The following is a 27,327-nucleotide window of genomic DNA, read 5'->3' on the forward strand; positions in this document are numbered from 1 at the left end:
TCTGTGTCTCCCTCTCTCTGTCGCCCTGCCCACCCTGTCTCCCACCCCGACTCTCACTCTATCTCTCTCTCTCAAAAATAAACATAAAATAAAAATAAAATGCAGAAAAATATAATACTGAAGTGTTACTTGTTTCAATAAATAGTGGTTTCCTTGTTTAGCTACTTCCCACCACATACTCTGTAGTCTTCTTACCTTGCTATCAGCTAACAGAAGCAGTTTATAGCATTTGTGAGATCCATTTGCTTTACTGTTTCTCTTTAATTAAAGTTGAGTCCCTACTTTCCTTTTGTATTTCAGCTTTTCCCTTTTCAAAAATGAGAGTTGAGTTATGTCTCCAGAGTATTCTCGGCCTTCCCAGGATAGTGTGTCAAAAAAATCACTTTCTTCATACAAACATTCAGTTTTTTAGTGTATAAATGCAGTGTCTGATTTTTCTTATGTTGACAAATCTTAGACTTGGAATGAAGTTTGAGAAGAGACACAAATTTAAGATACACCAACATTTTGTTACATCTAGGTAGAAGTGCATCTGTGACTCCAAATTCATTTGTAATGTTAGTAGATCATACTTTGAGGGAATCAGGTAGATAAGTTCATGCTGGTCCTTTCAGGAGTCAACCGTTAGCCTAATTTTAATTGGAAGGCACAAAGTTCATAATGCACAGGTTTACCAGGTACTAGCCTGACATTGTTAGGCTTTTTTTATACATTTATTCATATAATCCTTATAAAAATCCTGCCTCAAATTTGTTCTAACGAATGTGAAACATTTAGCACAATAACTGGCACACAGTAAGCTCTCAACATGGTAACCATTATCATCATGATGATCATTTACTGCTGTTTTACAGAAGAGGAAATACAGGCTCAAAAGATTTAGGGGTTATAGAGAAATCAATGAAAAGGAATAACCTAGGTGTATATGGTTTTAAGGTTCATATTTTATCTTTTTTATTTAAATATGTTCCATGTAGAATGTATAGAAGATGTGTCATTAGGCAGGATTGAAATCCCAGATTTGCTGCTTAGTAGTAGTATGACCATGGACAAGAGATGGTGATGAGTTTTTTTATGTGTAAAATGGGGATTATACTTAATTAATTCACTCACTAGAGCTGAGTTGCTCTGAGGGTTATTAGTCCCCTACTGACTAGCCTAGAGTTAGAAGAGAGCTCTGACAAATGCCAGCAGATCTCTGACTGGGTCTGAGGTCTCATTTGCACCATCCATCCATCTTCCTAGGCCTAGGAAGGAGTCTAGTTCAGGAACAGTAGATGGGTTGAAGTTAGTACTAGAGAGGAAGTGCTGCTTCTTTCCTCTTTGCTAGGCCTAGCCATTGTCCAGACTTGTGTGCTAATCATTAGCACGCACGTCAAGGAGATGGATGGTGCGATTGAGACCTCAGACCCAGTCAGAGATCTGCTGGCTTTTGTCAGAGCTCTCTTCTAACTCTAGACTAGTCACTAGGGGACTAATAAGCCTCAGAGCAATGCAGCTCTAGTGAGTGAATTAACATATTTAAATAAATGCTTTTCTTTATAGTTCATTAGGTATACTTTACATAAAATATTTTATTTGGATTTTTGAACTTAAATGGTATATATATTCTGCTAGGACTTCCTTTCTTTACTCAAAATCATTTTGGGGATTTAGTCATGTTGATAACACTTAAGTACATTGATTTCATTGCTATGAAGTATTTTATTAAATATAACTTAGGATTTTATTTCTACTGTTGATGGACATTTGGATTGTTTCCAGTTATGGGTTTTTGTGAAAAATGCTGTGATGCACATTCTTGAGCATGTCTCCTGATGCTACAGTATAAGAGTTTCTCAATGTTGGAATTGTGAATCATACAGTATATATATTACTAAGGGAGTTTATTCATCATTCACCAAATATTTATTGAGCGCTGTGCCAGGTACATTTTTAATTGTCTTGGAATACCAGTGAACTAAACAGACTAAAATCTGCCCTCGTGGCATTTATGTTCTATTTGGGATTGCTAGACAATAAACAATAAACATAAATAAATAAAAGGATAAATGTGGGGGAGGGGGGAAGAATTAGAACAAGATGGGATTATTTGTACAGGAAGGTAGGTGGGGTTGCAGGCGTCATCAAAGGTAACCTTAGAAAACAGACTTAATGGAAGGTACATACCACTTAAAAGATTTTTAACCTAGGGGCGCCTGGGTGGCTCAGTCGGTTAAGTGTCCAGTTTTGGCTCAGGTCATGATCTCACAGTTCATGAGTTCAAGCCCTGCATTGGGCTCTGGACTGACAGCTCATAGCCTGGAGCCTGCTTCAGATTCTGTGTCTTTCTCTCTCTGCCCTTCCCCTGCTTGCTCACTCGCTCTCTCTGTCTCTCTCTGAAAAGTAAATAAACATTAAAAAAATTTTTTTCAACCTAATTAAGTAACAAAAAGAAACAACCATGGCCATTAAACACTCATAGTGATGAGTGATAAAAGTAAAAATCTCAACACTTCTTAGAGAATTATTTTTCTTCAGTTAATCAGATTTTAATCCTTCCAGTTTCTGGAAGGATATATTCTGGATGCTAATCTCTACCAATATATGCAGAGGAACTATAAATGTACTCACACTTGGTCAAATAGAAATTACATTTTCTGAGACACCTGGCTGGCTCAGTTGGTAGAGCATGGGACTCTTGATTTTGGGGTTGTGAGTTTGAGCCCCACATTGGATGTACAGATTACTTTTAAAAAATAAAATAAAATCTTAACAAAAATTAGGGGCTCCTGGGTGGTTCAGTTGGGTAAGCGCCCGACTTAGGCTCAGGTCATGATCTCACCCTTTGTGGGTCTGAGCCCCATGTCGGGCTCTGTGCTGATAGCTCAGAGCCTGGAGACTGCTTTGGATTCTGTGTCTCCCTCTCTCTGCCCCTCCCCAACTTGCACTCTGTCTCTCTCAAAAATAAACATTAAAAAAATTTTTTTTAATTAAATTTCCCCATTAACTCTATGGTTAAAAAGATACTGTTAAGTTAGCATTTATTTGGATTTTAAATTGATTTAGGTCAAATTCAGCACCTTACACAAATGAGATTATTTTTTTAAAGTTTTTAGTTTATTAATCCTCTCATGAAAAATCTGCATGATCACCACAGATCAAGTCACTGCAGGATCTTTACCCCTTCTTTTTGTCAGCACTAACATTGGCTTTTGCAGTCCCCTTGACTTTCTTCTTTCTGTTCTTGAGTTTTTTCGCAGTGTTCTTGACATCTTTTTCTTCTCGTTTAGGACATGCCTTGCACATCTATGTTTGGATTCATTTTTCTTTGCATAATCCAAGGAATCACAAATCATACCAAAGCCAATTGTCCTGCCACCAGCAAGTGGATTCTGAATCTAAATACAAAGAAGACATCTCCTTGGTCTTGTACACTTTGGCTAGTTTTCCCCGAATTTCTGGCTTAGGTACTGTTGGGTTTCTGAGGTGAAGAAAATCAGTGACCATGTGTTTCTGCTGAAGTAATGAGTTGGTCATGAACTTCCTGGTCTGGATAGTTACTGTGTTGTTCATGATGGCAGCTGAGCTTCAAGCAGCCAGGGAGGAAAAGAGAGCCAAATAGGATTCTTAATTCATGGACTAATATCTTATCTGTCAAAATGATGTGATCTATTAACCCATGTTTTCTAAAATATTTTTGTAAAGTGTAGTAGTACGGAGCCTGCGCTTGGGTCAGTCAGCAATGAATTTAGATCATAGCTCCACTGCTCTGTGACCTTGATCAGGTTAACAAGATTTACTGATCTCTGTTTATTCATCTTTAGGAATATAAAGCAGTACATACAAGGAGAACACCAAATAAATGTCCAGGCGTGAGATTGTCAATTCATATGATTAACGTTATGCTTAATTTTTAAAAAACTGCCAAACTATTTTACAGAGTGAAATATACATTATTTCATTATACATTCCCGCTGGGAATGTATGAGAGATCCAAAGAAAGTAGCGATAATAGCTATGTATTAGTATCTTGTCATAATCTTAATTTGTGTTTACCTGATGGCTGGTGATGTGAAACATCCTATCGTGTGCTTATTTGACATGTATATATCCCCACTGGTAAAATATCTCTTCATGTGTTTAGCTTATTTTCTAATTGGGATGTTTGTTCCTTTATTGAGTTTTGAGAGTTGTTTATATATTGTAGATATGTATCCTTTGTCAGACCTCTGGTTTGCAAATATTTTCGCCCATTGTGTAGTGTTTTTTTTTTTTCCATCTTCACAAGTATTTCGCAGAGCAAAGTTTTTAATTTTGATGAAATCAAATTCATCCATGTTCTTTTTTTTTTTTTTTTTAATTTTTTTTTCAACGTTTATTTATTTTTGGGATAGAGAGAGACAGAGCATGAACGGGGGAGGGGCAGAGAGAGGGAGACACAGAATCGGAAACAGGCTCCAGGCTCTGAGCCATCAGCCCAGAGCCTGACGCGGGGCTCGAACTCACGGACCGCGAGATCGTGACCTGGCTGAAGTCGGACGCTTAACCGACTGCGCCACCCAGGCGCCCTCATCCATGTTCTTTAATGATGGGTTGTGTTGTTGATATGTCTAAGAACTCTTCAAGTCCTACGCCCTTAAGATTTTCTCCTATTCACTTCTAAAGTTTTTATAGATTTATGTTTGGTATTAAAATCTGATCCACTTTGAGTTAATCTTATATAAAATGTAAAGTTTAGGTTGAGGCTCAATTTCTTGCCTATGAATACCCAGTTACTCCGGTGTAATTTGTTGAAAAGTATTTCCTTCCACTGAATTATTTTCACACTTTTGTCAAAAATCAGTTGGGCTTGTGTGGGTGTATTTCTGGATGCTCTATTCTGTTCCTTTCATCTATGTGTCTATCCTGCCAATACCACCCTGTCTCAACTACTCTATCTATATGTCTTAAAATTGGTTAGTGGTTCCTCTCACTTTCTTTTTTTCAAAACTGCTTTAGCTATTTTAGTTCTTTTCCTGATCCACATAAATCTTGGATTAACCTTGTCTATACTTCTAAAAAAATCTTGCTTAGGATTTTGATAGGAGTATATTGATCTGTAGATCCATTTGGGGAGAATCAACATCTTTACTGAAATGAGTCCTCTAATCTGTGAACACAGTGTATCTCTCATCAGCATTTTGTACCTTCAGCATTAAGATGCTTTTACGCATTTGTCAAAAATGGGTTGACCCTACTGGTGTGGATCTATTTCAGTTCTCTGTTCTGTTTTATTCATCGGTGTCTATCCTTTAGTCAGTAACAGACATTCTTGATTACAGTCTTGAAATTGGATAGAACAGTTCCTCTATTCTTGTTTCCAATATTGATTTAGCTATTATTGTACATTTGCCTTTCTATATAAATTTTAAACTAATCTTGTCTGCATCTACAAATAAGATGTGCCAGCATATTAGGAATTGTGTTAAACCCACAGCTCACATTAAAGAGAATTGACATCTTTATTACACTGATTATCCCTGTCCGTGAACACTTTATGTCTCTCCATTTATCTAGATCTTCTTTGATTTCTCTCCTTAGAGTTTTGTAGTTTTCAGCGTGTAAGTCCAATACACGTTTTGTTTGGTTTACACCTAAGTACTTTGGTTCGTTTAGAGCCAATTTCCAAATAGGGTGCTATTGAAATTATTTCATATTGGGTAAGTTATAGTAGGTTGCACTCTTTGAGGAGTTTGTTTCACTTACATCATTAAATTTCTCTGACTAGTGTTAGTATTCCTCTGTTACCTTTTAGATGTCCATGTGGTCTGTAGTGATACTCCCTTTTTCATTCTTTATGTTTGCTAAATTATATCTTCTCCTTTGTCATCTTCAGTCTTGGTGAAAGTTTGTTAATTTTATTGGTCTTTTCAAATAACCAGCTTTTTCTTTCAATGACTTTTCAGTTTTCAATTCCATTGGTCTCTGCCCTTATATTTATTATTTTCTGCTTCTTATGAGGTAGAAATTGAAGTCTGTGTTCCTTACTCTGCCTCCCTTGACATCTGGAAGAGGAGGGCCTCCTCCTTACCAGTAGATGATGTGGAAGTCTCTTGGTACTTGATACCTGCCTGGTTGATAGGGCAAATGGATGTCTATTAACTGCTGCTCATGTGTTCTTTATTGACACATCTAAGGAGTGGGGACAGAGGGACAGGAGGTTACTGGTAGGCAGTGGTAAAAGTTCTGAATGTCCAATAGGCCTTTTCTTTTTTTCTTTTCTTTTTAATTTTTTTTAACATTTATTTATTATTGAAAGAGAGACACAGAGTGAGCAAGGGAGGGGCAGAGAGAAGGGGAGACAACAGAATCTGAAATAGGCTCCAGGCTCTGAGCTGTCAGCACAGAGCCCAATGCAGGGCTCGAACTCACAAACTGTGAGATCATGACCTGAGCCGAAGTTGGTCGCCCAACCAACTGAGCCCCCCAGGCGCCCCCCAATAGGCCTTTTCTAACTCCATTCCAGCATAGAGATAGAGGAGTACCTCATTATGTCCTGGAAGTGTAAAATCAGGCTCTTCATGTGGTCTCCACTGACACTGCAGGATGAAAGCTCCATTAGTGCCCAGTAAGGATGAAAGCCCCGGGTCCCCACCAGGCTTCTCTGACACACACAGCAGTGCGTAGTGGGGGTACTTGATTTCTGCTAGTGGAAGTCTAGGCTTCCCACTGGGCCTGCGCTGGTGGGAAAGGGAGCACAGTTTTATCTGTGGTGTTTGGCTGGAGTAGAGTAGTTATTGTCTAAAAGTTTTGTCTTGGTAGGCTCCCTCTTTCCTGGACCGTCCTTCCACAGAAGGTTTCTGTGGGATAGTTTTTTTTGTTTACACCTGTTGATGTTCCTAGGATGGTGACTTCATGAACATCCACTTTGGAATACATGGGGCTAAAAGAAAATCCAGTGAACTTATCACTGTCGTTCCTTGGGTTCTGAGATCTGTAGCTAGTCTGCCGCCTTCTCTCTACCTTTCAGTGCTCTTACGATTGTTTCATATAGAAGGCCTAGAGTTTTTAGCTGTACTTATCTGGAGGAATAAGGAAAAATATGCTTACTCAATCTTTCTCTTTTTAGAAATGCATTGTCACCTAATTTGTGGATTTTTATTATTCTTTGTCAGCACGTGTTGGGTGTATCTTTAGACTAGCTGTAGTTCTTGAGTGAAATTGAATTCATTAATATTTCCCTTAATCTCTTGCTTTTTGTTTCTTGATTGAGAATTTTATTCCTGCCCTAAGGTTGCAGAGATGTTTTCTTACATTTCCTTGCAAAAGTTTTAAAGTTCTTAATCTTTTAAAAGAATTATTGTTTTTAACTGAGTAGTGATCTAATTCATCCCCCTCCCATGTTAGAGAACTATAGCACCATGAAAAGTTCATCCCTTTTCCCATTGATTTCTAGTGCCACATCTGTCATGTATAAAATGTACTTATATGTGAGCCTTTTATGTGTATTCTTTTCCATTTTTTTATCCTTACATAAATTTCACACCATTTTATTTACTATAGCTTTAGAGTAAGTCTTGTTATTTGGTAGACAATGTCTCCCAGCTTATCAAAATTCTATTGAAATTCCTATTGGGATTATTAAAACTGCATTGAATGTATAGATGTTTGGAGAGAATTGGTATCTTTACCATCACGAACATGATTTTTCTTAGATATTTTTAAAGGTTTCTAAATTTAGCTTACCATTTTTCTCCACAATGACCTTATATATTTAAAACAATTATTTCTGAGTAGTGAGTATATTTTTGTTGCTATTGTAAAGTAAAATAGGTTCTTTTTAATTAAAAAAAATAGTGCTTGTATATACAAATGAAAATGGCCTTTGGGTTGCTTTGTATTCATTCATATGCATTTCATTTTCCAAAAAAATGTACCCGGGAACATTATTGCAGTCTCCTTGGTACAAATTACAGCATCAAATGAATATTAGATTTTTAAAATTTTAGTCAAAAATTGAGATCTTAATCAATTCATAATTATTTATTGATTTCCCAAGTACTATGGAAGATGATTTCTCTCCTCCCCCAAAGGAACACTTGTTTGCACTTGTTAAAGGAAACTAAATAGTGTTTCTTAATAATTTCCCATGGAGATTTTAAGCAAAACAAGTATCTTTGTGCTCCCCTTTCAGAAATCCTGGTTCAATAGGTCCAGAGAAAATCAGTACTCTGTATTCATTCATTCATTCATTCATTCATTCATTCAGGGAGAGAGAGTGTGAACGAGAGAGGGGCAGAGAAAGAATCCCAAGCAGACTCTGTGCTCTCAGCATGAGCCCCACTCGGGGCTCAGTCCCACAAATTGTGAGGTCATGACCTCAGCCAAAATCAAGAGTCCGGCACTCAACTGACAGAGCCACTCAGTTTCCCCTAGAACTCTTCTTTTAAACATCTCCCTGTGGTTCTACACATGTATATTTGAAAACCACTGCTAGGAGAAGTTGCTAAACAATAAAAAGAGCAGCCCATAGGGATGCTTATTCGGGGGGGTGGGGGGCGGGTGGAATCTCATTTAGAATAATGAAGTTTTAGTCATTATTAGGTATATCCCACACCTACTTTATTTATGGTGCACACACGCATACTTATAATCCATATATGTATATAAACTGAATTGCTTTGTGTTAAGTAGTGACAGGTGTGAGTCTGAAGAGAGTGGACATTGTAAAAGAACCCAGTTACAGTTTAAGTGAGATGTGCTCATTTAGTGCTTTGTATTTTTGTATTAAAACTTAGAATGAGAGCTCATGGATATAGAGAGCAGATTGGTGGTTGCCTGAGATGTAGCGGATCATGGGTGGGTGGAATGAATGAAAGGGGTCAAAAGGTACAAGTTCCCATTTATAAAAGGAATAAGTCATAGGGATGTAATATATAGCATGGTGACTGTAGTTAACAGTACTGTATTGCATATGTGAAAGTAGCTTGGAGAGTGTTTTGAAAATTCTTCTCACAAAAACTTTTGTAACTCTGCATGGTGACAGATGTTAACTGAACTTATCGCGGTGATCATTTTGCATTTAAATACAAACAGTCAAATCATTATGCTGTACAAACCAAAAAAACTTAGAACGCAATTTTGTCTTTCCCAGTTGGAGTCATTCGATGTCCAGTTTGCAGCCAAGAATGTGCAGAGAGACACATCATAGATAATTTTTTTGTGAAGGACACTACTGAGGTTCCCAGCAGTACAGTAGAAAAGTCTAATCAGGTAAGTGTATTAAGCCTTAAAATGTTTTGCCTCCTCTTTTTTTTTTTTTTTTTTTAATGTTTGTTTATTTTTTGAGAGAGAGACAGAATGCAAGTGGTTAGGGGCAGAGAGAGAGGGAGACATAAAATCAAAGCAGGCTCCAGGCTCCAAGCTGTCAGCACAGGGCCCAACGTGGGGCTTGAACGAATGAACTGCGAGATCATGACCTGAGCTGAATTCGGATGCCTAGCTGACTGAGCCACCCAGACGCCCCATATTGCCTTCTCTTAATGAAGCAGCCTAAGTTACTGAAGGACGCTAAAATAAAAGGTGTCTGACCCCCTTTTGACCATTATGTCTATCAAATTATGTAATATTTTAAAAGGAATATAAAGAATAATGAATAATTCATCTTAAGGATTAAAACATTGCCAATACAGAAGCCTTGCTTGTACCCTCACCTTCCCTTTCCCTTCAGAGGAAACCATTATTCTGTATTTGATAGTATTTCATTTTTTTGTAATTTTACTCTATGTATTTCATTTTTTTTGCAATTTTACTATATATTGACAGATTTTCTAAATTTTAAGACCCCTTTTTTCATTTTTTTCTGTTTTAATGATGAACTCTATAATGATACATATGAAAAATTGCATGTCTTTGATTAGTATGGTTTCACATTTTAAGAAAATTTCTTAATGGTATTATGAAAAAAATTTCTTAAAATTTCTGCATGGTATTTCTTTGAAAGCCTCATTTGGTAACATTGTCCGGGTATTGCACTTATAGGCCCACTGGTGTTTTTCTCTTTTCCCCACTTCCATATCCCACATGTAGAACATTTCTATTGGCCCCTTAGATCTATCTAGATGTCCAGTCCCTGGAAGATGAACTGTAGTGCCTCTCGTGGAGGTGAGCTGGGATTGATTCTGTAGTGTATACTAAGCGTAGTATATTAGTCTACTTTTGAATTAGGATTGATTGATGATTTCTCTAGGCAGTTCCTTTAATTTAGCACACTAGATCTGTGAAGGAATTGAATCTATGAGGAGAAAATGATTATTAATCTAAAATGTAAAAATCTAAAAAGTAATCTTTAAGACACTTTACTAATCACATAGCTAAGTTTCTGTACTTTTCACTTTCAGCTTTTCTTGTTGGTTTCTTAGGGGAACTGTGGGAATTTAGGGCTCATCTTATATACATCTGTTACTAACACAAATACCCCTTTTGTTTCAAAAGTGTCAACAGTTCAGGGGCGCCTGGGTGGCATCTGACTTCAACTCAGGTCATGATCTCATAGTTCGTGAATTCGAGCCCCACATCGGGCTCTGTGGAGCCTGGAGCCTGCTCCAGATTCTGTGTCTCCCCTTCTCTCTGCCCCTCTCTAGCTCACGCTCAGTCTCTATCTTTCTCAAAAATAAATAAATGTTAAAAAAAAAAAGTAAAAAATAATAATAATAAAGTATCCACAGTTCATCAAAGGCCAAACCAGGGCTTAATGCAGAGAATAAACTTGCTAATTGTTGTGAAACCAGCTTTAAAGAATAGAAATGTAGTTATTTATGTGAACTACAGTGTCAAGTACTTAGCTCTTCTGAAAGTTTCCCTGTGAATACTACTGATTTTTTTGTCTTCTAGAGTGTCATGTCACTTTCATATATGATTATATTTATACTACATAAACTTTGTTAGTCATATCACTTGAACTCTAGTAGTACACGTGCATGCTCAATCAATCCAGAAAATTCAAAAGCAAAGCAGCATAAATAATCAACAGGATGGAATAATGATCTGATATGAATTGACGATGATAAGAGATGAGAACTGAAGGGATTCTAGTCTAAAGGACAACTCTAAGAGGCTGCTTTTTTCCTCTGTATATCAATTAGTTTTTAGTAAGTTTATTGACTCTATTTTGGTCACAGAAACATAATAGGAAGAAGTTGTAATCAGTTAAACTAGAAATAGAGTCCAAATTGACATCTTCAATGTAGGTAAGTGAGGCTAGGAGAGTGTTAAACCTGGTTCAGGAATAGGGTACTTCTTACGGATATTTTGGGAATGAAGACTAGAGAGGTAATAATGTGGGATGAATTGGAGGTAGAAAGGCCTAGGCAAAAGGTATTGAGAGCTGAGCTAGCCTAGTGGCAATACGAGAAGGAAGGGGATAAGTTACAGCTCACACAAGGTTTTGATGTACCTGATTGGATGTGGAGGTGAGAGGGACCTCACTGCCAAGATGGTGGTGCTTTTCACAGAGATTAAGAGGTAAGGAAAGTAGATAGAGAATTGGTTTTGAATGTGATTGTTTGCCTCTGAGACTAAGGTGATGTCATCTGTGGTCAAACTGGAGCTCTGAGGATAGTTCATAGCTGAACAAAGATAAAGCTTAAAAAATGTTTGTTACAGATAATTTTAGGCATTACCAAGAGAAGGGACAGTTTCACATAACAAACTCCCATGTACACATACCTAGCTTAGTAGCCATCAACTCTTGTTTTATGTTTATCCTGACACCCTTCCACATACTATATTATGTTGAGGGTAATCTAATCCATAAATCTTTCAGTACTTCTTTGGAAAAATAATTTTTTATAAACCTAACCAGCATATTAATTTCACATGTAAAAAATTTTACAGTTAAACCTTAATATCATCAAACACCCAGTGATATGTGTCTCTAATTCTTATGGTTTCTTTTTTTAAACAGTGGTTTGTTTCTATAAGGATCCATTAAGGCCTACACAGTGAATTTGGTTGATTTGTCTCAAATCTATCTTTTAATTAATCTCAAAATACCCCTTTACTTCACTAGTTTTCTTTTTCCTCCCTTTAAACATATTTGTTAGATAAACTGAGTGTTAGTCCTGTGGAGTTAGCCTTATTCTGCATTTTGCTGACCATCTTCATAAAGTCATTTAACATGCTTCTCTGTTTCCTGTATTTTGTGTATACTGACAGTAAATAGGTAGAAGCTGATTTCATTTCAGGTCCTTTTGGGTTAGGGGGCATAAGAATACTTTCATCCATATGTCTGTGTGTACTTCAATCAGGAGGCATATGAGTTTTATCTGTCTTTTTTCTAATGTCAATGACCATTAATGATCACCACCATGATTTCATATTAAATTAGGGCTTTGAAAAATTGTGACATTCTCATTCTGTCATTCCCCTATATTTCTTATCTGGAAGAGAAACAGAAGCCTTCCTTCATTTATTCTTTGGTTACATACATAGCAAAGGTAGGTTAAGTACTTGGTTCATTTCCTTTAGTTGCTAATTTTTAGAATAGTGACTTAGTTTCTTAGCGTTCTTCGGAGATAACTAATGAGTGGTGTGTTTGTATCTTTATGAACTCATGGATTTTTAATATAACAGGTGTTGTAGTAGTTAGTTGTTTTTAATTGATGATCAAATTGTGCCATCTTGGCAAAAGGAGCCTCACATTGATTCCTGAGTCATTCTGATAGAATCGCAGTAGTCCTTGCTGTCTTCCCTACTTTGTGTTTTGACGAGATTTTGTTAGGATCTTTGGTTTCTTTTAGTCACACATGGTATCTGGAGACCACAGTATGGGTGCTAGGGGTATTCACTTAAAAAAATTTTTTTTTCTACGTTTTTTTTTTTTTATTTATTTTTTGGGACAGAGAGAGACAGAGCATGAACGGGGGAGGGGCAGAGAGAGAGGGAGACACAGAATCAGAAACAGGCTTCAGGCTCTGAGCCATCAGCCCAGAGCCTGACGCGGGGCTCGAACTCCCGGACCGCGAGATCGTGACCCGGCTGAAGTCGGACGCTTAACTGACTGCGCCACCCAGGCGCCCCGGGGTATTCACTTTAAAAAAGAGAAGTGACTACACTTACAGTGTTGAGCACCGAGGGATATATAGAATTATTGAATCCTAAAATTGTACACCTGAAGCTAATATAACTGTGTTAATTATATGTCAGTAAAAAAGAATAAACAAGTCCATCTGGCTTGGTTTTGAATTTAGGCCACATAGTATCTCCTGGGGCACAGTCAAAGGATCTTCAAACACATGGAATTTTGGAAAGAACCGTGTTAGAGTTTCTGAAATGTTTATTAAGTGACAGGGAAAAGGATAAACAGAATGCCAAGTGAGTATTAGATGATAGAAAACTGTAAACCTTAGTAAGGAAACTAGCATTTTTAAGAAGGCTGAGATTTTAGAAAAGTCATAGGTGCAAATTTTTTTTAACAGAAAAGGGAGCCTAGTGGTCAGAATATACTTACCAAACGAACAAATTTCTGGAGCAAAAATGTGAGAAATAACTTCAAGAGTTCAAACAGCAAGTGTCTGTTCTCTACATCAAAAAAACTAAATCTTCATCCCCTTGATACCCAAACCGGTAGATAATAATATAAAAATTTGGCGTACAGGTATTTGTTCTTTATGATACCAAATGTCCAACTGTGACGTTTTTGTTGCTGTTAGTTTTCTGCAGAGCTGGCTAGTAGCTTGACCTGGTGTCCTGCAGAGTATATGAGAAATAAGGGTTGTAGCCTTGCCTTCTGGGCTGTCCCTTAGGATAACCAGAGTCAGGATCATCTCTAGTGCAGCCATTCTTTGAGGTTCTACTTTGACCCTGTTGAGGGTCACAGAAGGCTCCCTGTTTCCCTTCCCTACCCTCACTGCCATGGAAGGGTCATGTGAACGGCACCAAGAAGACTGCTTATTTATCAGGAGAGTCGTGGATCTGCTGAAAATTCACATTCAGCGGAGGGAGTAAAGTCTGTGATTACCAAATATGAATGTATTCCACTGCTAAGCAAACAGCCTGATTTGAGGCTCATGAGAAGTTACTGAGGGAGGACATAACGTCTATCTCTGAGATTCTTGTATCTGGAAGACCTTAAGAAGAGGAGGCATTTCATCTGGCTCAGTAGTGCACTCTCCAAAAATAAAGTGTGCTTCCTTATGAGGTAATGGGTGCCTAGTATTTGAAAATATACAAGGAGCAACTGTCTAGGGAAGTATATATTGATATTTGTGAGTCCAATTTAGATTTGTAGGTTTTACTTTTTTGATTTTACATTTATCTCATTCATCCAGTATTGGAAATCTTGGTTCTTAATTACAGTGACAAAATCATTTATTTTCACCAAATATATATATTATACATTATATTATAGGGTATACTGTATCAGTTTTGGTAAAATCAGAAACCATCTTAATCCTGAAAATTAACTAGATATAAACTTGTTTACTGAAAGGTAAATAAATACTTAAAGTATCATAGAGATAGCAACCATAAGGAAGCGGCTGAGGGAAAAAGGAGAAACTAGTCAAAGTTAGAAGAAGGGTCTTGTGGAACGTCAGTTCAGACCTCTGAAGAGGCGATGTTTCAGCCTTGGGATTGCAGACCTCAGAGGAGCAGGCGTCGGCCTACGGTGTCAGTATCTCCAAAGCTGGTTCCATGAGGACTGGAAAAACTGTAGTCTGGTGCTAAGTGCTGCTGGGGGAGGGAACGGCTGCTGCCAGGGTGAGGCAGTATTGATGGGTCTGATGTTCACGGAGAATGCAAGCAAATAAAAAGACAGCTAAGATGATCAAGTACTTCTTCCTCTGGCACTGCAGTCTCCCCTCCAGCACCATCTCTTGTTAGAATCCAATGTGGACCCAGCTCATAAAGCATAAATGCAGTTTGCAGAGTAAGAGTATAGAAGAATAGAGATGGTGCTGAAAGTAGAAATTATAGAGTTGTTTCCGTCAAAATAGAAAGCAAGGAACACAGCAATTACTACATGCATGCACTGGCGATGGTCAATCAAATCGTACTTTTTTTTTAAGTTTTTATTTAAACATGAGTTACCATACAGTGTAATATTTTAAAGTTTACCTGAAATAAATAATTCTTTGTGTGGTTAAACCACCCACTTGATAGTTTAATTTGCTTTTGATTTTTAGGCATTTAATTTTTTTTAACATTTATTTATTTTTGAGAGAAAGAGAGAGGGAGAGAGAGACAGAGCATGATTGGGGAAGGGGCATAGAGAGAGGGAGACCCAGAATCTGAAGGAGGCTCCAGGCTCCAAGCTGTCAGCACAAAGCCTGATGGTGGGGCTCACACTCATGAACTGCAAGATCATGACCTGAGCCGAAGTTGGACACTCAACCAACTGAGCCACCCAGGTGCCCCAGGCATTTAATGTTTTTAATTTAATTTATGAAATACAGTATATTGAGAGAATTTAGACTCTCACTGTTTAATCTACCCTATAGGTAGCCATTTAATTCTTCTGTTTAAAATATTATTTCATATGTAATTTTAAGTAATTTTATGTTTAAAAAATATTAGCAAGTGTCATTTCACCCATCCCCATCTTTCTTAGATAAGCACTAGCATGATTTACTTTTCTACTTTGCTTTTTTATTTTACTTCATATACTGAGATCTCTCATTCTCTTTTTTTTTTTTAACCTTTATTTATTATTGAGAGAGAGAGCATGAACATGGGAGGGGCAGAGAAAGAAGGGGAGACAGAATCTGAAGCAGACTGCAGGCTTTGAGCTATCAGCACAGAGCCCGACGCAGGGCTCGAACCCACGAACTGTGAGATTATGACCTGAGCTGAAGTTGGGCGCTTCAGCTTAACCGACTAAGCCACCCAGGCGCCCCTGTCCTCATTCTTTTTTGTAGCATAGTGTAGCCTAGAGGTTAAATTTTAGGTTATATCTTTAAAGACGTCATAATTGAAGCTAAGGCAGTAAGGATGAGACAATTCCCGATTCTAACAAAAATCTACAGAGGGAGGAGGAAGAGTGGGGGGTTATATCCAGAGGGCATCAGGGAGATAAGAGGATCTGGAGATATCAAGGAATCCAAATGGTTTCTAGGAAGTAGGAGCCAGGGGCTTTAATGATGTTAGAAAGGTTAAAGATAAGAGCTGAAAAAAAAGACAGGTTCGATGAATGAAAATGTTATCCACGTATTTGGAATTTAGCTAAGGTAAAGCACTAACTGAGGGGGAGGGGGGGCGGAATTTCTTTTCCCCATCACAGAAGATAACATAAGGACTGCTTCTCTATAACTTTAATAACTGTTCCCAGAGAATAGTGACACCATGTAAAGTTACACAAGCTGGAAACAAAGAAGCTTTCCCTTCTTCACCTCCCGTATCCAGTGCATCTTCTGAACCAGTCAGTTTCACTCCCAATCTCCCTCATTTATTCCCACTTCCACCCACTCTCACCTAAAACATTGAAAAAACCCTCTTACTTGTCTCTGCAGGAAACACTTCCCCTTTTTCTAATCTATTCTCTATATTGCAGTGACAGTGATTTTTAAAATTGCAAATCTGGCCATGTCACTTACTTTAAAGCTTTTAGGAGACTTCATCAGACAAGGACCAAAATTGTCATATGATCCTGCTTGATCTGACCCCTGCCTGCCTTGCCCCTCACTTCTTCTCTTGCCAGTCTTTCCCCTTGATCCTACTTTGTGCCAGTTCTCTGAACCTGCTGTGCTCCTTTTGCCTGGAGGCTATTGTACATGCTCTTCTCTCTGCCTAGAAGGCTTTTCATTAATAACTGATGACTCAACTTCCATACCTTAATGTTAATATGATCTCCTTAGAGAAAGCCTTGCCTGGGTAATCTCTCACTTTCTGCAACTCCAGCCCCACTAAAATGAGATCATTTCCCCTATCATAATGCTCTTATAACTTCTCATACTTTATGGCACTTCTCAGTGTGTAATTGTGTATTGGTGTGAGCCTTACAGTAATGTTTGTGTGCTTCACATTTAGTCTTCACCACGACTCAGTAAAATCTGTTATTAACTTCATTTTAGAGAGCATTCTAAGTAACCTGCCCAAGACTACTCAGCTGACGAGTGGGGAACTGGGATATGAACCCACACTCCCATCTAGGACACTCAGGATCATAGGGCAGGAACCATGTTTGCTTTCCCACATTGTTCTATTCTCAGCACTTAGCACAGTGCCTGGAATATTTGTATATTGAATGAAGGACAGTATTATATATCCGTCTCATAAGTTTATAAATTTAAATTTACAAGCACTCTTAAGATAACCGATAGAGACCAAGTATGGTTGGTATATCTATATCATTTTTATATGACGAGTTGTTTGACCACCTTTTCATTTTTCTTAAAAATTGACGTGACATGTTTCTCTTATTAGGTGTGTACAAGCTGTGAGGACAATGCAGAAGCTAATGGGTTTTGTGTAGAGTGTGTTGAGTGGCTCTGCAAGACATGCATCAGAGCTCATCAAAGAGTGAAGTTCACAAAAGACCACACTGTGAGACAGAAGGAGGAAGTATCTCCAGGTAATAAATTAGTTCCTTTAACCTCTTTTTCTCTATCCTTCCCACCCTTATCTTCCTTCCTGTACTGACTTTGTTTTCATACACTTGTAATAGACTCCTGTTTTTTTCTTTTTTTTGTTTAAAAAAAGGAGGTGTATATTGTAATTGAAATTTGAAGACATATATAAATGACAAATATAAACCCTCCTCTTCCTATAAATGGCTTAATTTGGTGCGAATGTACAGCAAATGAAAAAAAAGTTGCTTTTTAAACTTCTCTCATCACTTATTTCTAAGGTGACAAGAGGTGGGCTTAACAAAAGTTTACAACTCTTTTCCCTCTGATATTATTGTGGTAAACCGGTTTTGTGATATTTGATATGTAGATAACTGAAGAAGCTCTGCTTTTTATGTAATTTATGGCTTCTCAGTTTTTATTGTATCGCTTATAAAGATTACTAATATTTTATTGTACTAAAATATATGTAACTTAAAACTTGCCATTCAAACCACTTTTACAAGTACAATTCAGTCGCATTAATTGCATTTACAGTGTTAGGCAACCATCACCACTGTCTGTTTCCACAGTTTTTTCATCATCCCAGAAAGAAACGGTGCCCAATAAGTAATAATGCTCATTCTCCTCTTTCCTCTGCCCTTGCTAACCCCTAATCTACTATCTGTCTCTACAAATTTGCTTATTTCTGCAAGTAAGATCATACAGTAGTTGTCCTTTGGTGTCTGGCTTATTTCACTCGCCATAGTATTTTCAGGGTTTATCCATGTTGTGGCATTTATCAGAACTTCATTAATTTTTATGGCCCATTAATATATTTTTGTTTAAAAATTAGTTTATTGCTTTTAATTCAAGTCAACCAGTGTTCATATGTCTATTCTATATTCCAGGAATTTTGCTGGGTATTAGAGATGAAAAAGTAAATAAAACAGACACTTTTACCCCCACAAGAGCTATTAGTATGATGAAGACTACGAACAAATTAGCAATCATAGTTTGGTCTCATAAGTTCCACGGGAGCACATCAAAGGAGCATCAGACTCAGATTTGGGGATTTAGGTTGGAGGTCACATCTGGGACTTGACAAACGAATAGAAGGAGGAGGGTGGGGAAAACTGAAGTACAGGTGCACATTTACAGAGGGAGACAGTTAGATGTACCTGGAAAGTAAGATGCAAGAAGAGGAGGAAGAACGAGATGAAGCTAGCATTCTGGTGACACAGGAAAAGGGAATATGATTTCTGAAGGTACTGATGAGGAAAAGGCAAAAGAGGCCAGGTACAGGTTCAGACACGTTGAACAGATTACTGCTAGACAGACTTCTTTTTCTGTGAATTCAGCCATCTACTGAAAAACAAAGGAGAGGAAATAAGATTTAAAGGTAAGGAATGTGAGGGATATTTGAAAGAACTCTAGTTGGAAGAGAGATCCAACTTCAGAAACAGAGAATGTTTGGTAGCATTGAGGTTACATTTGATGTATAGGCCTTAAAACTTCCTCCATCAGGCTTCAGCAGTGTGGGGATTGGTATAGATAGAGAAGAATTGAACTTCTCTGGGATTGGGGTTTAGCTGGACAGGTGTTCTGGAAGTTCAGTAGAGGAAGGGGTACAAATAATGGCATTTATTGAAACGAAGGATTTTTTTTATAACTCTATAAAGGAGATGAAGTTGATAGTACTGTCAGTTGATAGGATGAAAGAAATTGTTGGGAACTAGAGATCACGGAGGCACAGTGAGAGCGGTTAACTAAAAACCGGAAGGTTAAAAAGTAGACGTTATTAGAGTGGATGTTTGAATCTGTGATTAGAGAAATGAACCAGTTAAGCACAATCCAAAGTTTTGGGTGGGACCATGATGTAAGGAGCTAAAATGGAGTACAGGTCTCTGGAGATGAAAAAGTCTGAGAGCCTTGTTTTTATGTGGCAATCTGTGTAAACTTCTAACTCATCCAGAGTGATGGTGACACTGAGGACTAGGAAGATGACTGAGTCAGGATCTAAATTCTCCAATAAGTAAAGGAAATCTGTAAACGAATGACATGTTCTAATTATCTAAGTCAGAAGCTCTGTACTTACTGTAGACAATATTGTAAAACAAAATACCAGCTAGTGTATGTAGTTATATACAAAGAAAAACAACCATAAGAACACATACTAGGTCATTAATAGTGGTTATTTCTAGAAGTGGGATTATTTCTGAAATGTTTGGATTTTATCCTTAATTATTAGTGAAATAACTGCTTACTGTTGAGTCAATCATTATACTTATTTGTATTCTGATTTTTTTTTAAATTTAACATTATACATAAGCATTGCTCAATATTATCCTCACTCTGGATAACTATTAAGTTACATGGAGGACTACAGTATATAGTGAAAACTTTATGATTATTTCTGTGTTAGTGGGTACCCTCTAAGGATTTTTGCACAAGTGGATAAATAACTTTTTTAATCATGTTCTTTATACATTTTTATTAGATTTTCTGAATTCCATTTAAAACAGTCTTCTGCCATATTGGAGTGGAAAACATCGAGTTGGGTCACACTCACTTATCTGCTTATTTTCTTAAGACTTTTTAATTCCATAAAGCACATTTTAAGCTACATACTTTATTTTTCTCCTGAGTTAGTTTGAAGTTCTGGAATGAAAAGCTTATTTATCTTTTCCTTCTAAAATGCTGAGAATACCTAACATTCTGTGTCTTTTTTCTTGATGTTAATTGAAGTCTAGTTGACACACAACGTCAAGTTAATTTCAGGTGTACAACATCGTGAGTGGACAAGTCTGCACGTTATGCTGTGCTCACCACACTACCATGTGTCCTTGTACCACAAACCTAGTAGTAGTGATGGTGTCAGTGAAACTGCTTATAGCTCTTTTGTATTTCAACGGATTGAAATGCAAATGAATAATCTAATAATTATGTAGTATTCACTTATGTTAATTTTCTTCTTTTTGCCTCCTGTTGTTTGTACAGAGGCAGTTGGTGTGACCAGTCAGCGGCCAGTGTTTTGTCCTTTTCATAAGAAGGAGCAGCTGAAGCTTTACTGTGAAACATGTGACAAACTGACATGCCGGGACTGCCAGTTATTAGAACATAAAGAGCATAGGTACTGTCATCTTTAATTATGTGCACACATGTATGGTAAGCTTTATGAGGACTGGAGGGCTGCTGGCACCCCGGCCAGATGGCAGTCGGGAAATGAAGTTTTGTTCGGCCAACAGTATGTTGGCCTGTTCCAGGATTTTTCAACTTGGTCACTACAGATACTTGTGGGGGTCCTGTCTGGTTCATTGTATGGTGTTCAGCGGCATCTTTGACCTGTATTCAATAGATGCCAGTGCATCCTTCTGGTTGTGAGGACCAGAAATATCTCCAGATGTTGCCAAATGTTCTGCAGAACAAAATTACCCTGAGTTGAGAACCACTGGCTTACACACTATTTAAAACTAAATGGAATTAATTTCCAGTGTTGTAAAATGAGATTTTACATTTTAAAAAAAATCTACGTCTTTGGGTTTTTGAGAGAACAGAACCTGTTATAGCATGGGCCTTGTACACTTTCATGTTAGCATTTGGGTGGAATTCACTTTAGTGTTGTGTAGAATGAGGCACACCTTTAACAATTCATCATAGTTCCTACTGAAGATTATTTCTAAATCTGATGTCCATAGGCATTTCAGTTAGCAACCACTAATTCATTTAAATAGTAAGATTCTGATTAGTACAAATAAAATTGGTTAAAATGGTCAAGGCTCAAAAACTGGTGGTTACCAGAGGAGAGGTGGGGTGGGGTTGAAAAGGTGATAGTGATTAAGGAGAGCACTTATGAGTTTCAAATATTGTGTGTAAGTGTTGAATCCTTAAATTATACACCTGAAACTAATATTATACTGTATTGTTATCTAACTGGAATTTAAATAAAACAAAAAGAAGGAAAAGAAAAGAAAAAAAAACTGTCTAGGCTCCCAATAATGGCAGGCTAGACAATTTGGACCAAACCATACCAGGGAGGATAACTAGAAAACCTGGATAAAATACAGAAGTCATTGATAAAAAGTCTTAGTAGTAAAGATTTACTGGACCAGGTTGGAGTGGGGACAGAGAATGTGAGGAGCATTTTTACCCTTCATGGCATTTTACCAGGAAATCAAGGAGCACTTTTAATAGGCCACAGGGCTGGAAAGACAGCAATTGGAGTTCAGGGGTTACAGGGCTTGAAGGTTTCTCCTTGCCTTAATTTGGAACCCTGAAAGTCTATGCTATCATAGTAAAGATGAACTAGCTAGTAAATAGTTCCTGACTGGGACTGAAGCCTCAGCATCAAATTTTTTCATTACCCAAAGTTGGAATAAATTGAAATCCTATTGCTGTTGCCCCCGGGTGCCTGGTAGATTCAAATGTAAATGCTCCTTGAAGAGAGAAAACATCATCCTATGCCTCAAGTTGATGCAGTAATGAATTTTGCAAAATGGTCCAACACATAATTAGAAGTAATCACGTATGCTAGGTGATGAGACAATGTGAACAAAACCTACCAGATACAACAAATAAGATAAAAAGACCCTTAAGGCTATATCTTACCATATTGAAGATCAGGGACAAAATGGAAATTTTGAGTAGAGAACTGAAAACTATAAAAAAGAATGAGATGGGAAATCCGGAACTAAAAATTACCATAACTGAAATTAACTCTTAGAGGCTATAACAGATTTGACATAGCAGGAAATGAGAATTGATGAACTAGAAGAAAAGTAAGAAAATACCCAGGATGGAAAGTAGAGAAGAAGTAATACAGGGTGCAACTGGGGTCCCATAAGGAGAGAAGAGAGAGGAATGAGAAGGAAACAACATGTAAGGACAGAATATAATGGTTTGGAATGTGGTAATACTGAAGAAAGATATCTAGCCCATATTTAGGAAGCCCTATAAATGCCCAGGAAGCTAAAAAAAAAAAAAAAAAAAAAGCCAGTATGTTTTTAAGTACAAAAAGAAAATAATTACAGAGCTAAAATTATATAGCCAGTGAACATATTCTTTAAAATGAAGATTAATGAAAGGCATTTCAGACCAAATAAACTGGGATAATATATCCCCAGTAAACCCTCACTAAAGTATACCTTAGGCAAAAGAGAAATGGTAGTCAATGCATGATGGAATGAAAATCATTTAAAATGGTAAGTACGAGTAAATCTAAATAAATATCAATTTATGAAACAATAAAAATGTCTACTGGTATATGTTGTGTGTGTTCTGTATAGTACACAACAGACATGTTAGGGGGATATGGAGTCTGTGTTCTAAGGCTTATGTACAGTTTAGGAAGACGGTAAAAAAATATAAATCAGTATTAGATAACTCCAGATCTGCATTTTGAAATGTCTAGAGTAATCACTAAAAGAATATAGAAGTGTATCTGATTATCAAAGTAACATACAGGGGAAATGGAATAATTAGTCTAAAGACAGGCCAAAGAAGAAAAACAAAGAACAGAGGGGATTTAATAAGGACTTGGTAAGTGTAAATCTATAAATAGATTTGTAATTATAATAAATGTAAATGGATAAAATGTCCCAAATTAAAAGATTGCAAGCTTAATAAAAAAATTGAAAATCTGCTATTTGCTTTTTAGACAAGAAGCAACTAAAGCCTAAGTATATAAAAAGAATGATGGGAAAAGATGCGTTATACAAACATTAACCAAAGGCATGCTGTTATGTGAAAGTGTATTGTTTGAGATACAGAGGGAAACTTTATATGATAAAAGGCTCTCTTCATTTAAAAGATGTAACAGTTCTAAATCTATATGTCCATAGCTTTAAAATACATAACAAAAAATGACAGAACATAGACATATCTAGAGTGGGAAATTTCAACATACTTTTCTCAATAATTGACAAGCAAATGAGAACAGTATATTTTTGTAAGATTCAAATAACCTAAATAGCAAATGACCTTGTGGACATTAAGAAACACTGCACCCGCGCCCCGCGTCAGGCTCTGGGCTGATGGCTCAGAGCCTGGAGCCTGTTTCCGATTCTGTGTCTCCCTCTCTCTCTGCCCCTTGCCCGTTCATGCTCTGTCTCTCTCTGTCCCAAAAATAAATAAACGTTGAAAAAAAAAATTAAAAAAAAAAAAAAAAAAAGGGGGCGCCTGGGTGGCGCAGTCGGTTAAGCGTCCGACTTCAGCCAGGTCACGATCTCGCGGTCCGGGAGTTCGAGCCCCGCGTCAGGCTCTGGGCTGATGGCTCAGAGCCTGGAGCCTGTTTCCGATTCTGTGTCTCCCTCTCTCTCTGCCCCTTGCCCGTTCATGCTCTGTCTCTCTCTGTCCCAAAAATAAATAAACGTTGAAGAAACACTGCACCCAATAATACACATTCTTTATAAACATAAAAAGAAAACATTTAATTGACCATATGTCAGGGCAATCTCAAATTTCAGAGTGTTAAAATCATATGAAGTTTTTGTGTAAAAACTCATTGCTGTTAATGTAGAAAATAATGATAGATGATAAAAATCTCCATATATTTGAAAATGAAGAAATGAAATTCATATGAAAATGAAATGCAGTGATGCATGATCCTGTGCTGTATCCTGGACTAGAAGGGGAAAAATTATTTAGAGGACATTATTTTTAACTTATTTTGAGAGAGAAAGAGAGACTGAGTAGGGGGAGGGCAGAGAGAGAGGGAGGGAGAGAGAATCTCAAGCAGGCTCTGCCAGCACCCAGCTCCATGTGGAGCTCTAGCCCACAAACTGTGAGATCATGACTTGAGCTGATCGTGATATGCTTAACCTACTGAGCCACCAGGCCCCCCTTAGAGGACATTATTGAAACAAATGGCATTATTGGAATATGGTCTGTAGTTTAGATGAGAGTATTATCTTAACGTCAGTTTTCTTTTTAAATTTTTTTTTTCACTGCCTATTTTTGAGAGACAGCACAGGCGGGGTGGGACAGAGAGAGAGGGAGACACAGTATTGGAAACAGGCTCCAGGCTCCGAGCTGTCAGCACAGAACCCGATGCGGGGCTCAAACCCAAAAACGATGAGATCACGACCTGAGTTGAGGTTGGATGCTTAACCCACTGAGCCACCCAGGCACCCCAGTGTCAGTTTTATATTTAATCATCACACTCTGGTTACATAGCAATATCCTTACTCTTAAGAAATGCATTCTGATAATTAAGGCATTAAAGAGCTATGATGAATTAATACTTGAAAAACTAAGCTGTGTAAAGGTATAGGAGATCTCTGTACCATTGCAGATTTAACTGAAATTATTTCAAAATAAACAGTTTGAACTAAATTTAAATAAAACATCAAAGAAGAAATCCCAATGGATATAGGAAAATATTTTTATCTGAATGATCATGGAAATAATATCCTTGAAATACACTGTTAAGGCCATGATAAGAGGGAAATAGATATCACTAAATGTATATATTAGGTAGATAAAAAAATACACTAAACATCTCAACTTCAGAAAATTAGTAAATTAAGCCTAAACTAAGTGGGGAAAAGGACATGATGAGGATAAGTGCAGACATTAATGAAGTAAGTAAAGCCAAAAATCAAATCTTTCAAAAGATTAGTAAATTGACAAATTCCTTTAATGAGTGATTTAGAGAGCAGGCCCAAAAAACCAATGCCAGGAGTGAAAAGGGGGCATCACAACATTTTCTAAAGGCATTCAAAATTATGAGATGATTATCTGTCAATGGATTTGGAAATTTTTGCATGAAATAGGATAATTCTTAGAAAATACAGCTTCCCAGGGGCGCCTGGGTGGCTCGGTTAAGCATCCAACTTGATTTCAGCCTCGGTCATGATCTCACAGTTTGTGAGACTGCGCTGGGCCTGCTTGGGATTCTCTGTCTCCCTTTCTGTCTGCCCTTCCCCTGCTCGCTCACTCTATCTCAAAAAATAAATAAAAGAAAAAAAGAAAAGAAAATACAGCTTACCAAATCTAGCACAAGGTAAGATAGAAAATAAGAATAGCCCTTAGATTTAATCTATATCCATAATTTTTAACTTTCTCACAAGGGAAACTACAGGCCCAGATGACTTCATTGATGAATCAACAAAATAGTGAGATAAAAATAACACCTTTTAAATACACACAGTCTCATCCAGAGGACAATTAAAGAATGAATTCTCTCCAACTTGTTTTATGAGGAATAAAAATAGAAAATCACGGACTAGTCTCACCCATGAAATGAATGTGAAAATTCTAAGAAATAGGAAACCAAATCCAGTAGTAATGTGATTTTTGGACAATATAATTACAACCAAGTTGGCCTTGTTTTAGGTATACAGAGTTCATGTAACATTTGAAAATCAGTTATGTAATTCATATTAAAAGAATAAAGGAAAAATTACATAATCATTTCAATAGAGACAGGAGAAACATTCTGTCAAAAATATGCACCTATGATATAAAGACTTCGCAAACTAAGAATAAAAGGAAATTTCCTAAACCTGAGAAAGGTTTTCTGTAAAATGAACCAGAAAACATCATAACAGAATATTGAAAGTTTTAAAATTGAGTTTAGGAACCAGATAACAAACATTTTGACCATTTCATATAACATTACACATTACTAGGGTCTCAAAGACCGCATTCTATACAGAGAAAATCCAACAATTAATATTAACTATGTTCCCCTTTTTTTTCTAATGCTGGCAACACTATAATACTGATTTAAGTACACTTGCACTTTTAAATCACATTATGTAAAATACTGTGTTTTATGCATTTTACGAAAAATTAATAAAACTGGTTGTCTTCTATATTACTGTGTCCCTGGAGCTACTCTTGAGTCATCATACGTACTTTGTCAGAGATTATCATGTTCATTTACAAGTTAAAGTTTTTAAAGTGCTGTGTTTTATGTTGCTTGAAGCTTTGTTACATGCAAGGCATAGCATCAAGAGTTTTTCCTCATCCCACCATTTTCCCTAAAGGCATATATTTGTGACCTTTATGACAAAACTACCTAATGTTCAAAAGTAATCTTCAAGCGGTGCCTGGTGGCTCAGTCAGTTAACCACCCAACTCTTGATTTTGGCTCAGGTCATGATCTCACAGTTCATTAGATTGAGCCTTGTGTCGGGCTCTGCATTGACAGTATGGAGACTGCTTGGGATCCTTTCTCTTCCTCTCTCTTTCTCTATATGTGTGTGTGTGCACACGTGCGCATGTGCTCTCAAACGTTAAAGAAAAGTGATCATCAAAATATTTACAGCATCAAACTTTAATAATTAGGAAATTACAAAGAAGTAAGGAAATCTACTTAAATATCTGTGGTTACTTTTTGCCAGGTCTGCCAGGTGAGTTCTTTAAGCCTCTTAAACTATGAGTGATAGATATGTATCTTCCCCAAATTTCCAAAATAATTTAGAGTATCCATGAGTAATATCTGTAAAGATTCCTCCTTTTCTTAGAGACACTTTGGAGAGTGCAGAAAACCTGCCTTCCAGGGATATATTTAGTATTATTTATATCTTTTAAACTCTTTTTATCTTAGCTTTTGGGGGAATGCTTTTCCTCATTTTTGATTTATTAGCATGAAATAATTGGCTTGTTTACTTGTCTTTTCAGATACCAATTTATAGAAGAAGCTTTTCAGAATCAGAAAGTGATCATAGATACACTAATCACAAAACTGATGGAAAAAACAAAATACATAAAATTCACAGGAAATCAGATCCAAAACAGGTAAATTTACATTTGTGGTGTTATGATAAATCATATTTATATAACATATTAAGAATATTCTCTTTTAGAACAGGTATTT

The 27,327-nt window shown here is 37.0% G+C and overlaps 1 protein-coding gene across 2 annotated transcripts in view; it reads left to right on the forward strand.

The window, feature by feature from the left end:
* Nucleotides 1-27,327, forward strand: part of TRIM24 (tripartite motif containing 24) — a 123,907-nt gene that overhangs the window by 52,459 nt on the left and 44,121 nt on the right. For both annotated transcript variants that reach the window (XM_047095276.1, XM_047095277.1), the window contains exons 2-5: nucleotides 9,116-9,234; nucleotides 17,383-17,530; nucleotides 20,505-20,637; nucleotides 27,132-27,248. In XM_047095276.1, coding sequence (XP_046951232.1) covers nucleotides 9,116-9,234; nucleotides 17,383-17,530; nucleotides 20,505-20,637; nucleotides 27,132-27,248 — 517 coding nt within the window. The remainder of the gene's footprint in view (nucleotides 1-9,115; nucleotides 9,235-17,382; nucleotides 17,531-20,504; nucleotides 20,638-27,131; nucleotides 27,249-27,327) is intronic.

This window comes from Lynx rufus, unplaced genomic scaffold (assembly GCF_022079265.1).
Source record: "Lynx rufus isolate CCGP_SWC_20201006 ecotype Redwood Valley unplaced genomic scaffold, mLynRuf1.p SCAF_4, whole genome shotgun sequence".
In the NCBI taxonomy this organism is placed as follows: domain Eukaryota; kingdom Metazoa; phylum Chordata; class Mammalia; order Carnivora; family Felidae; genus Lynx; species Lynx rufus.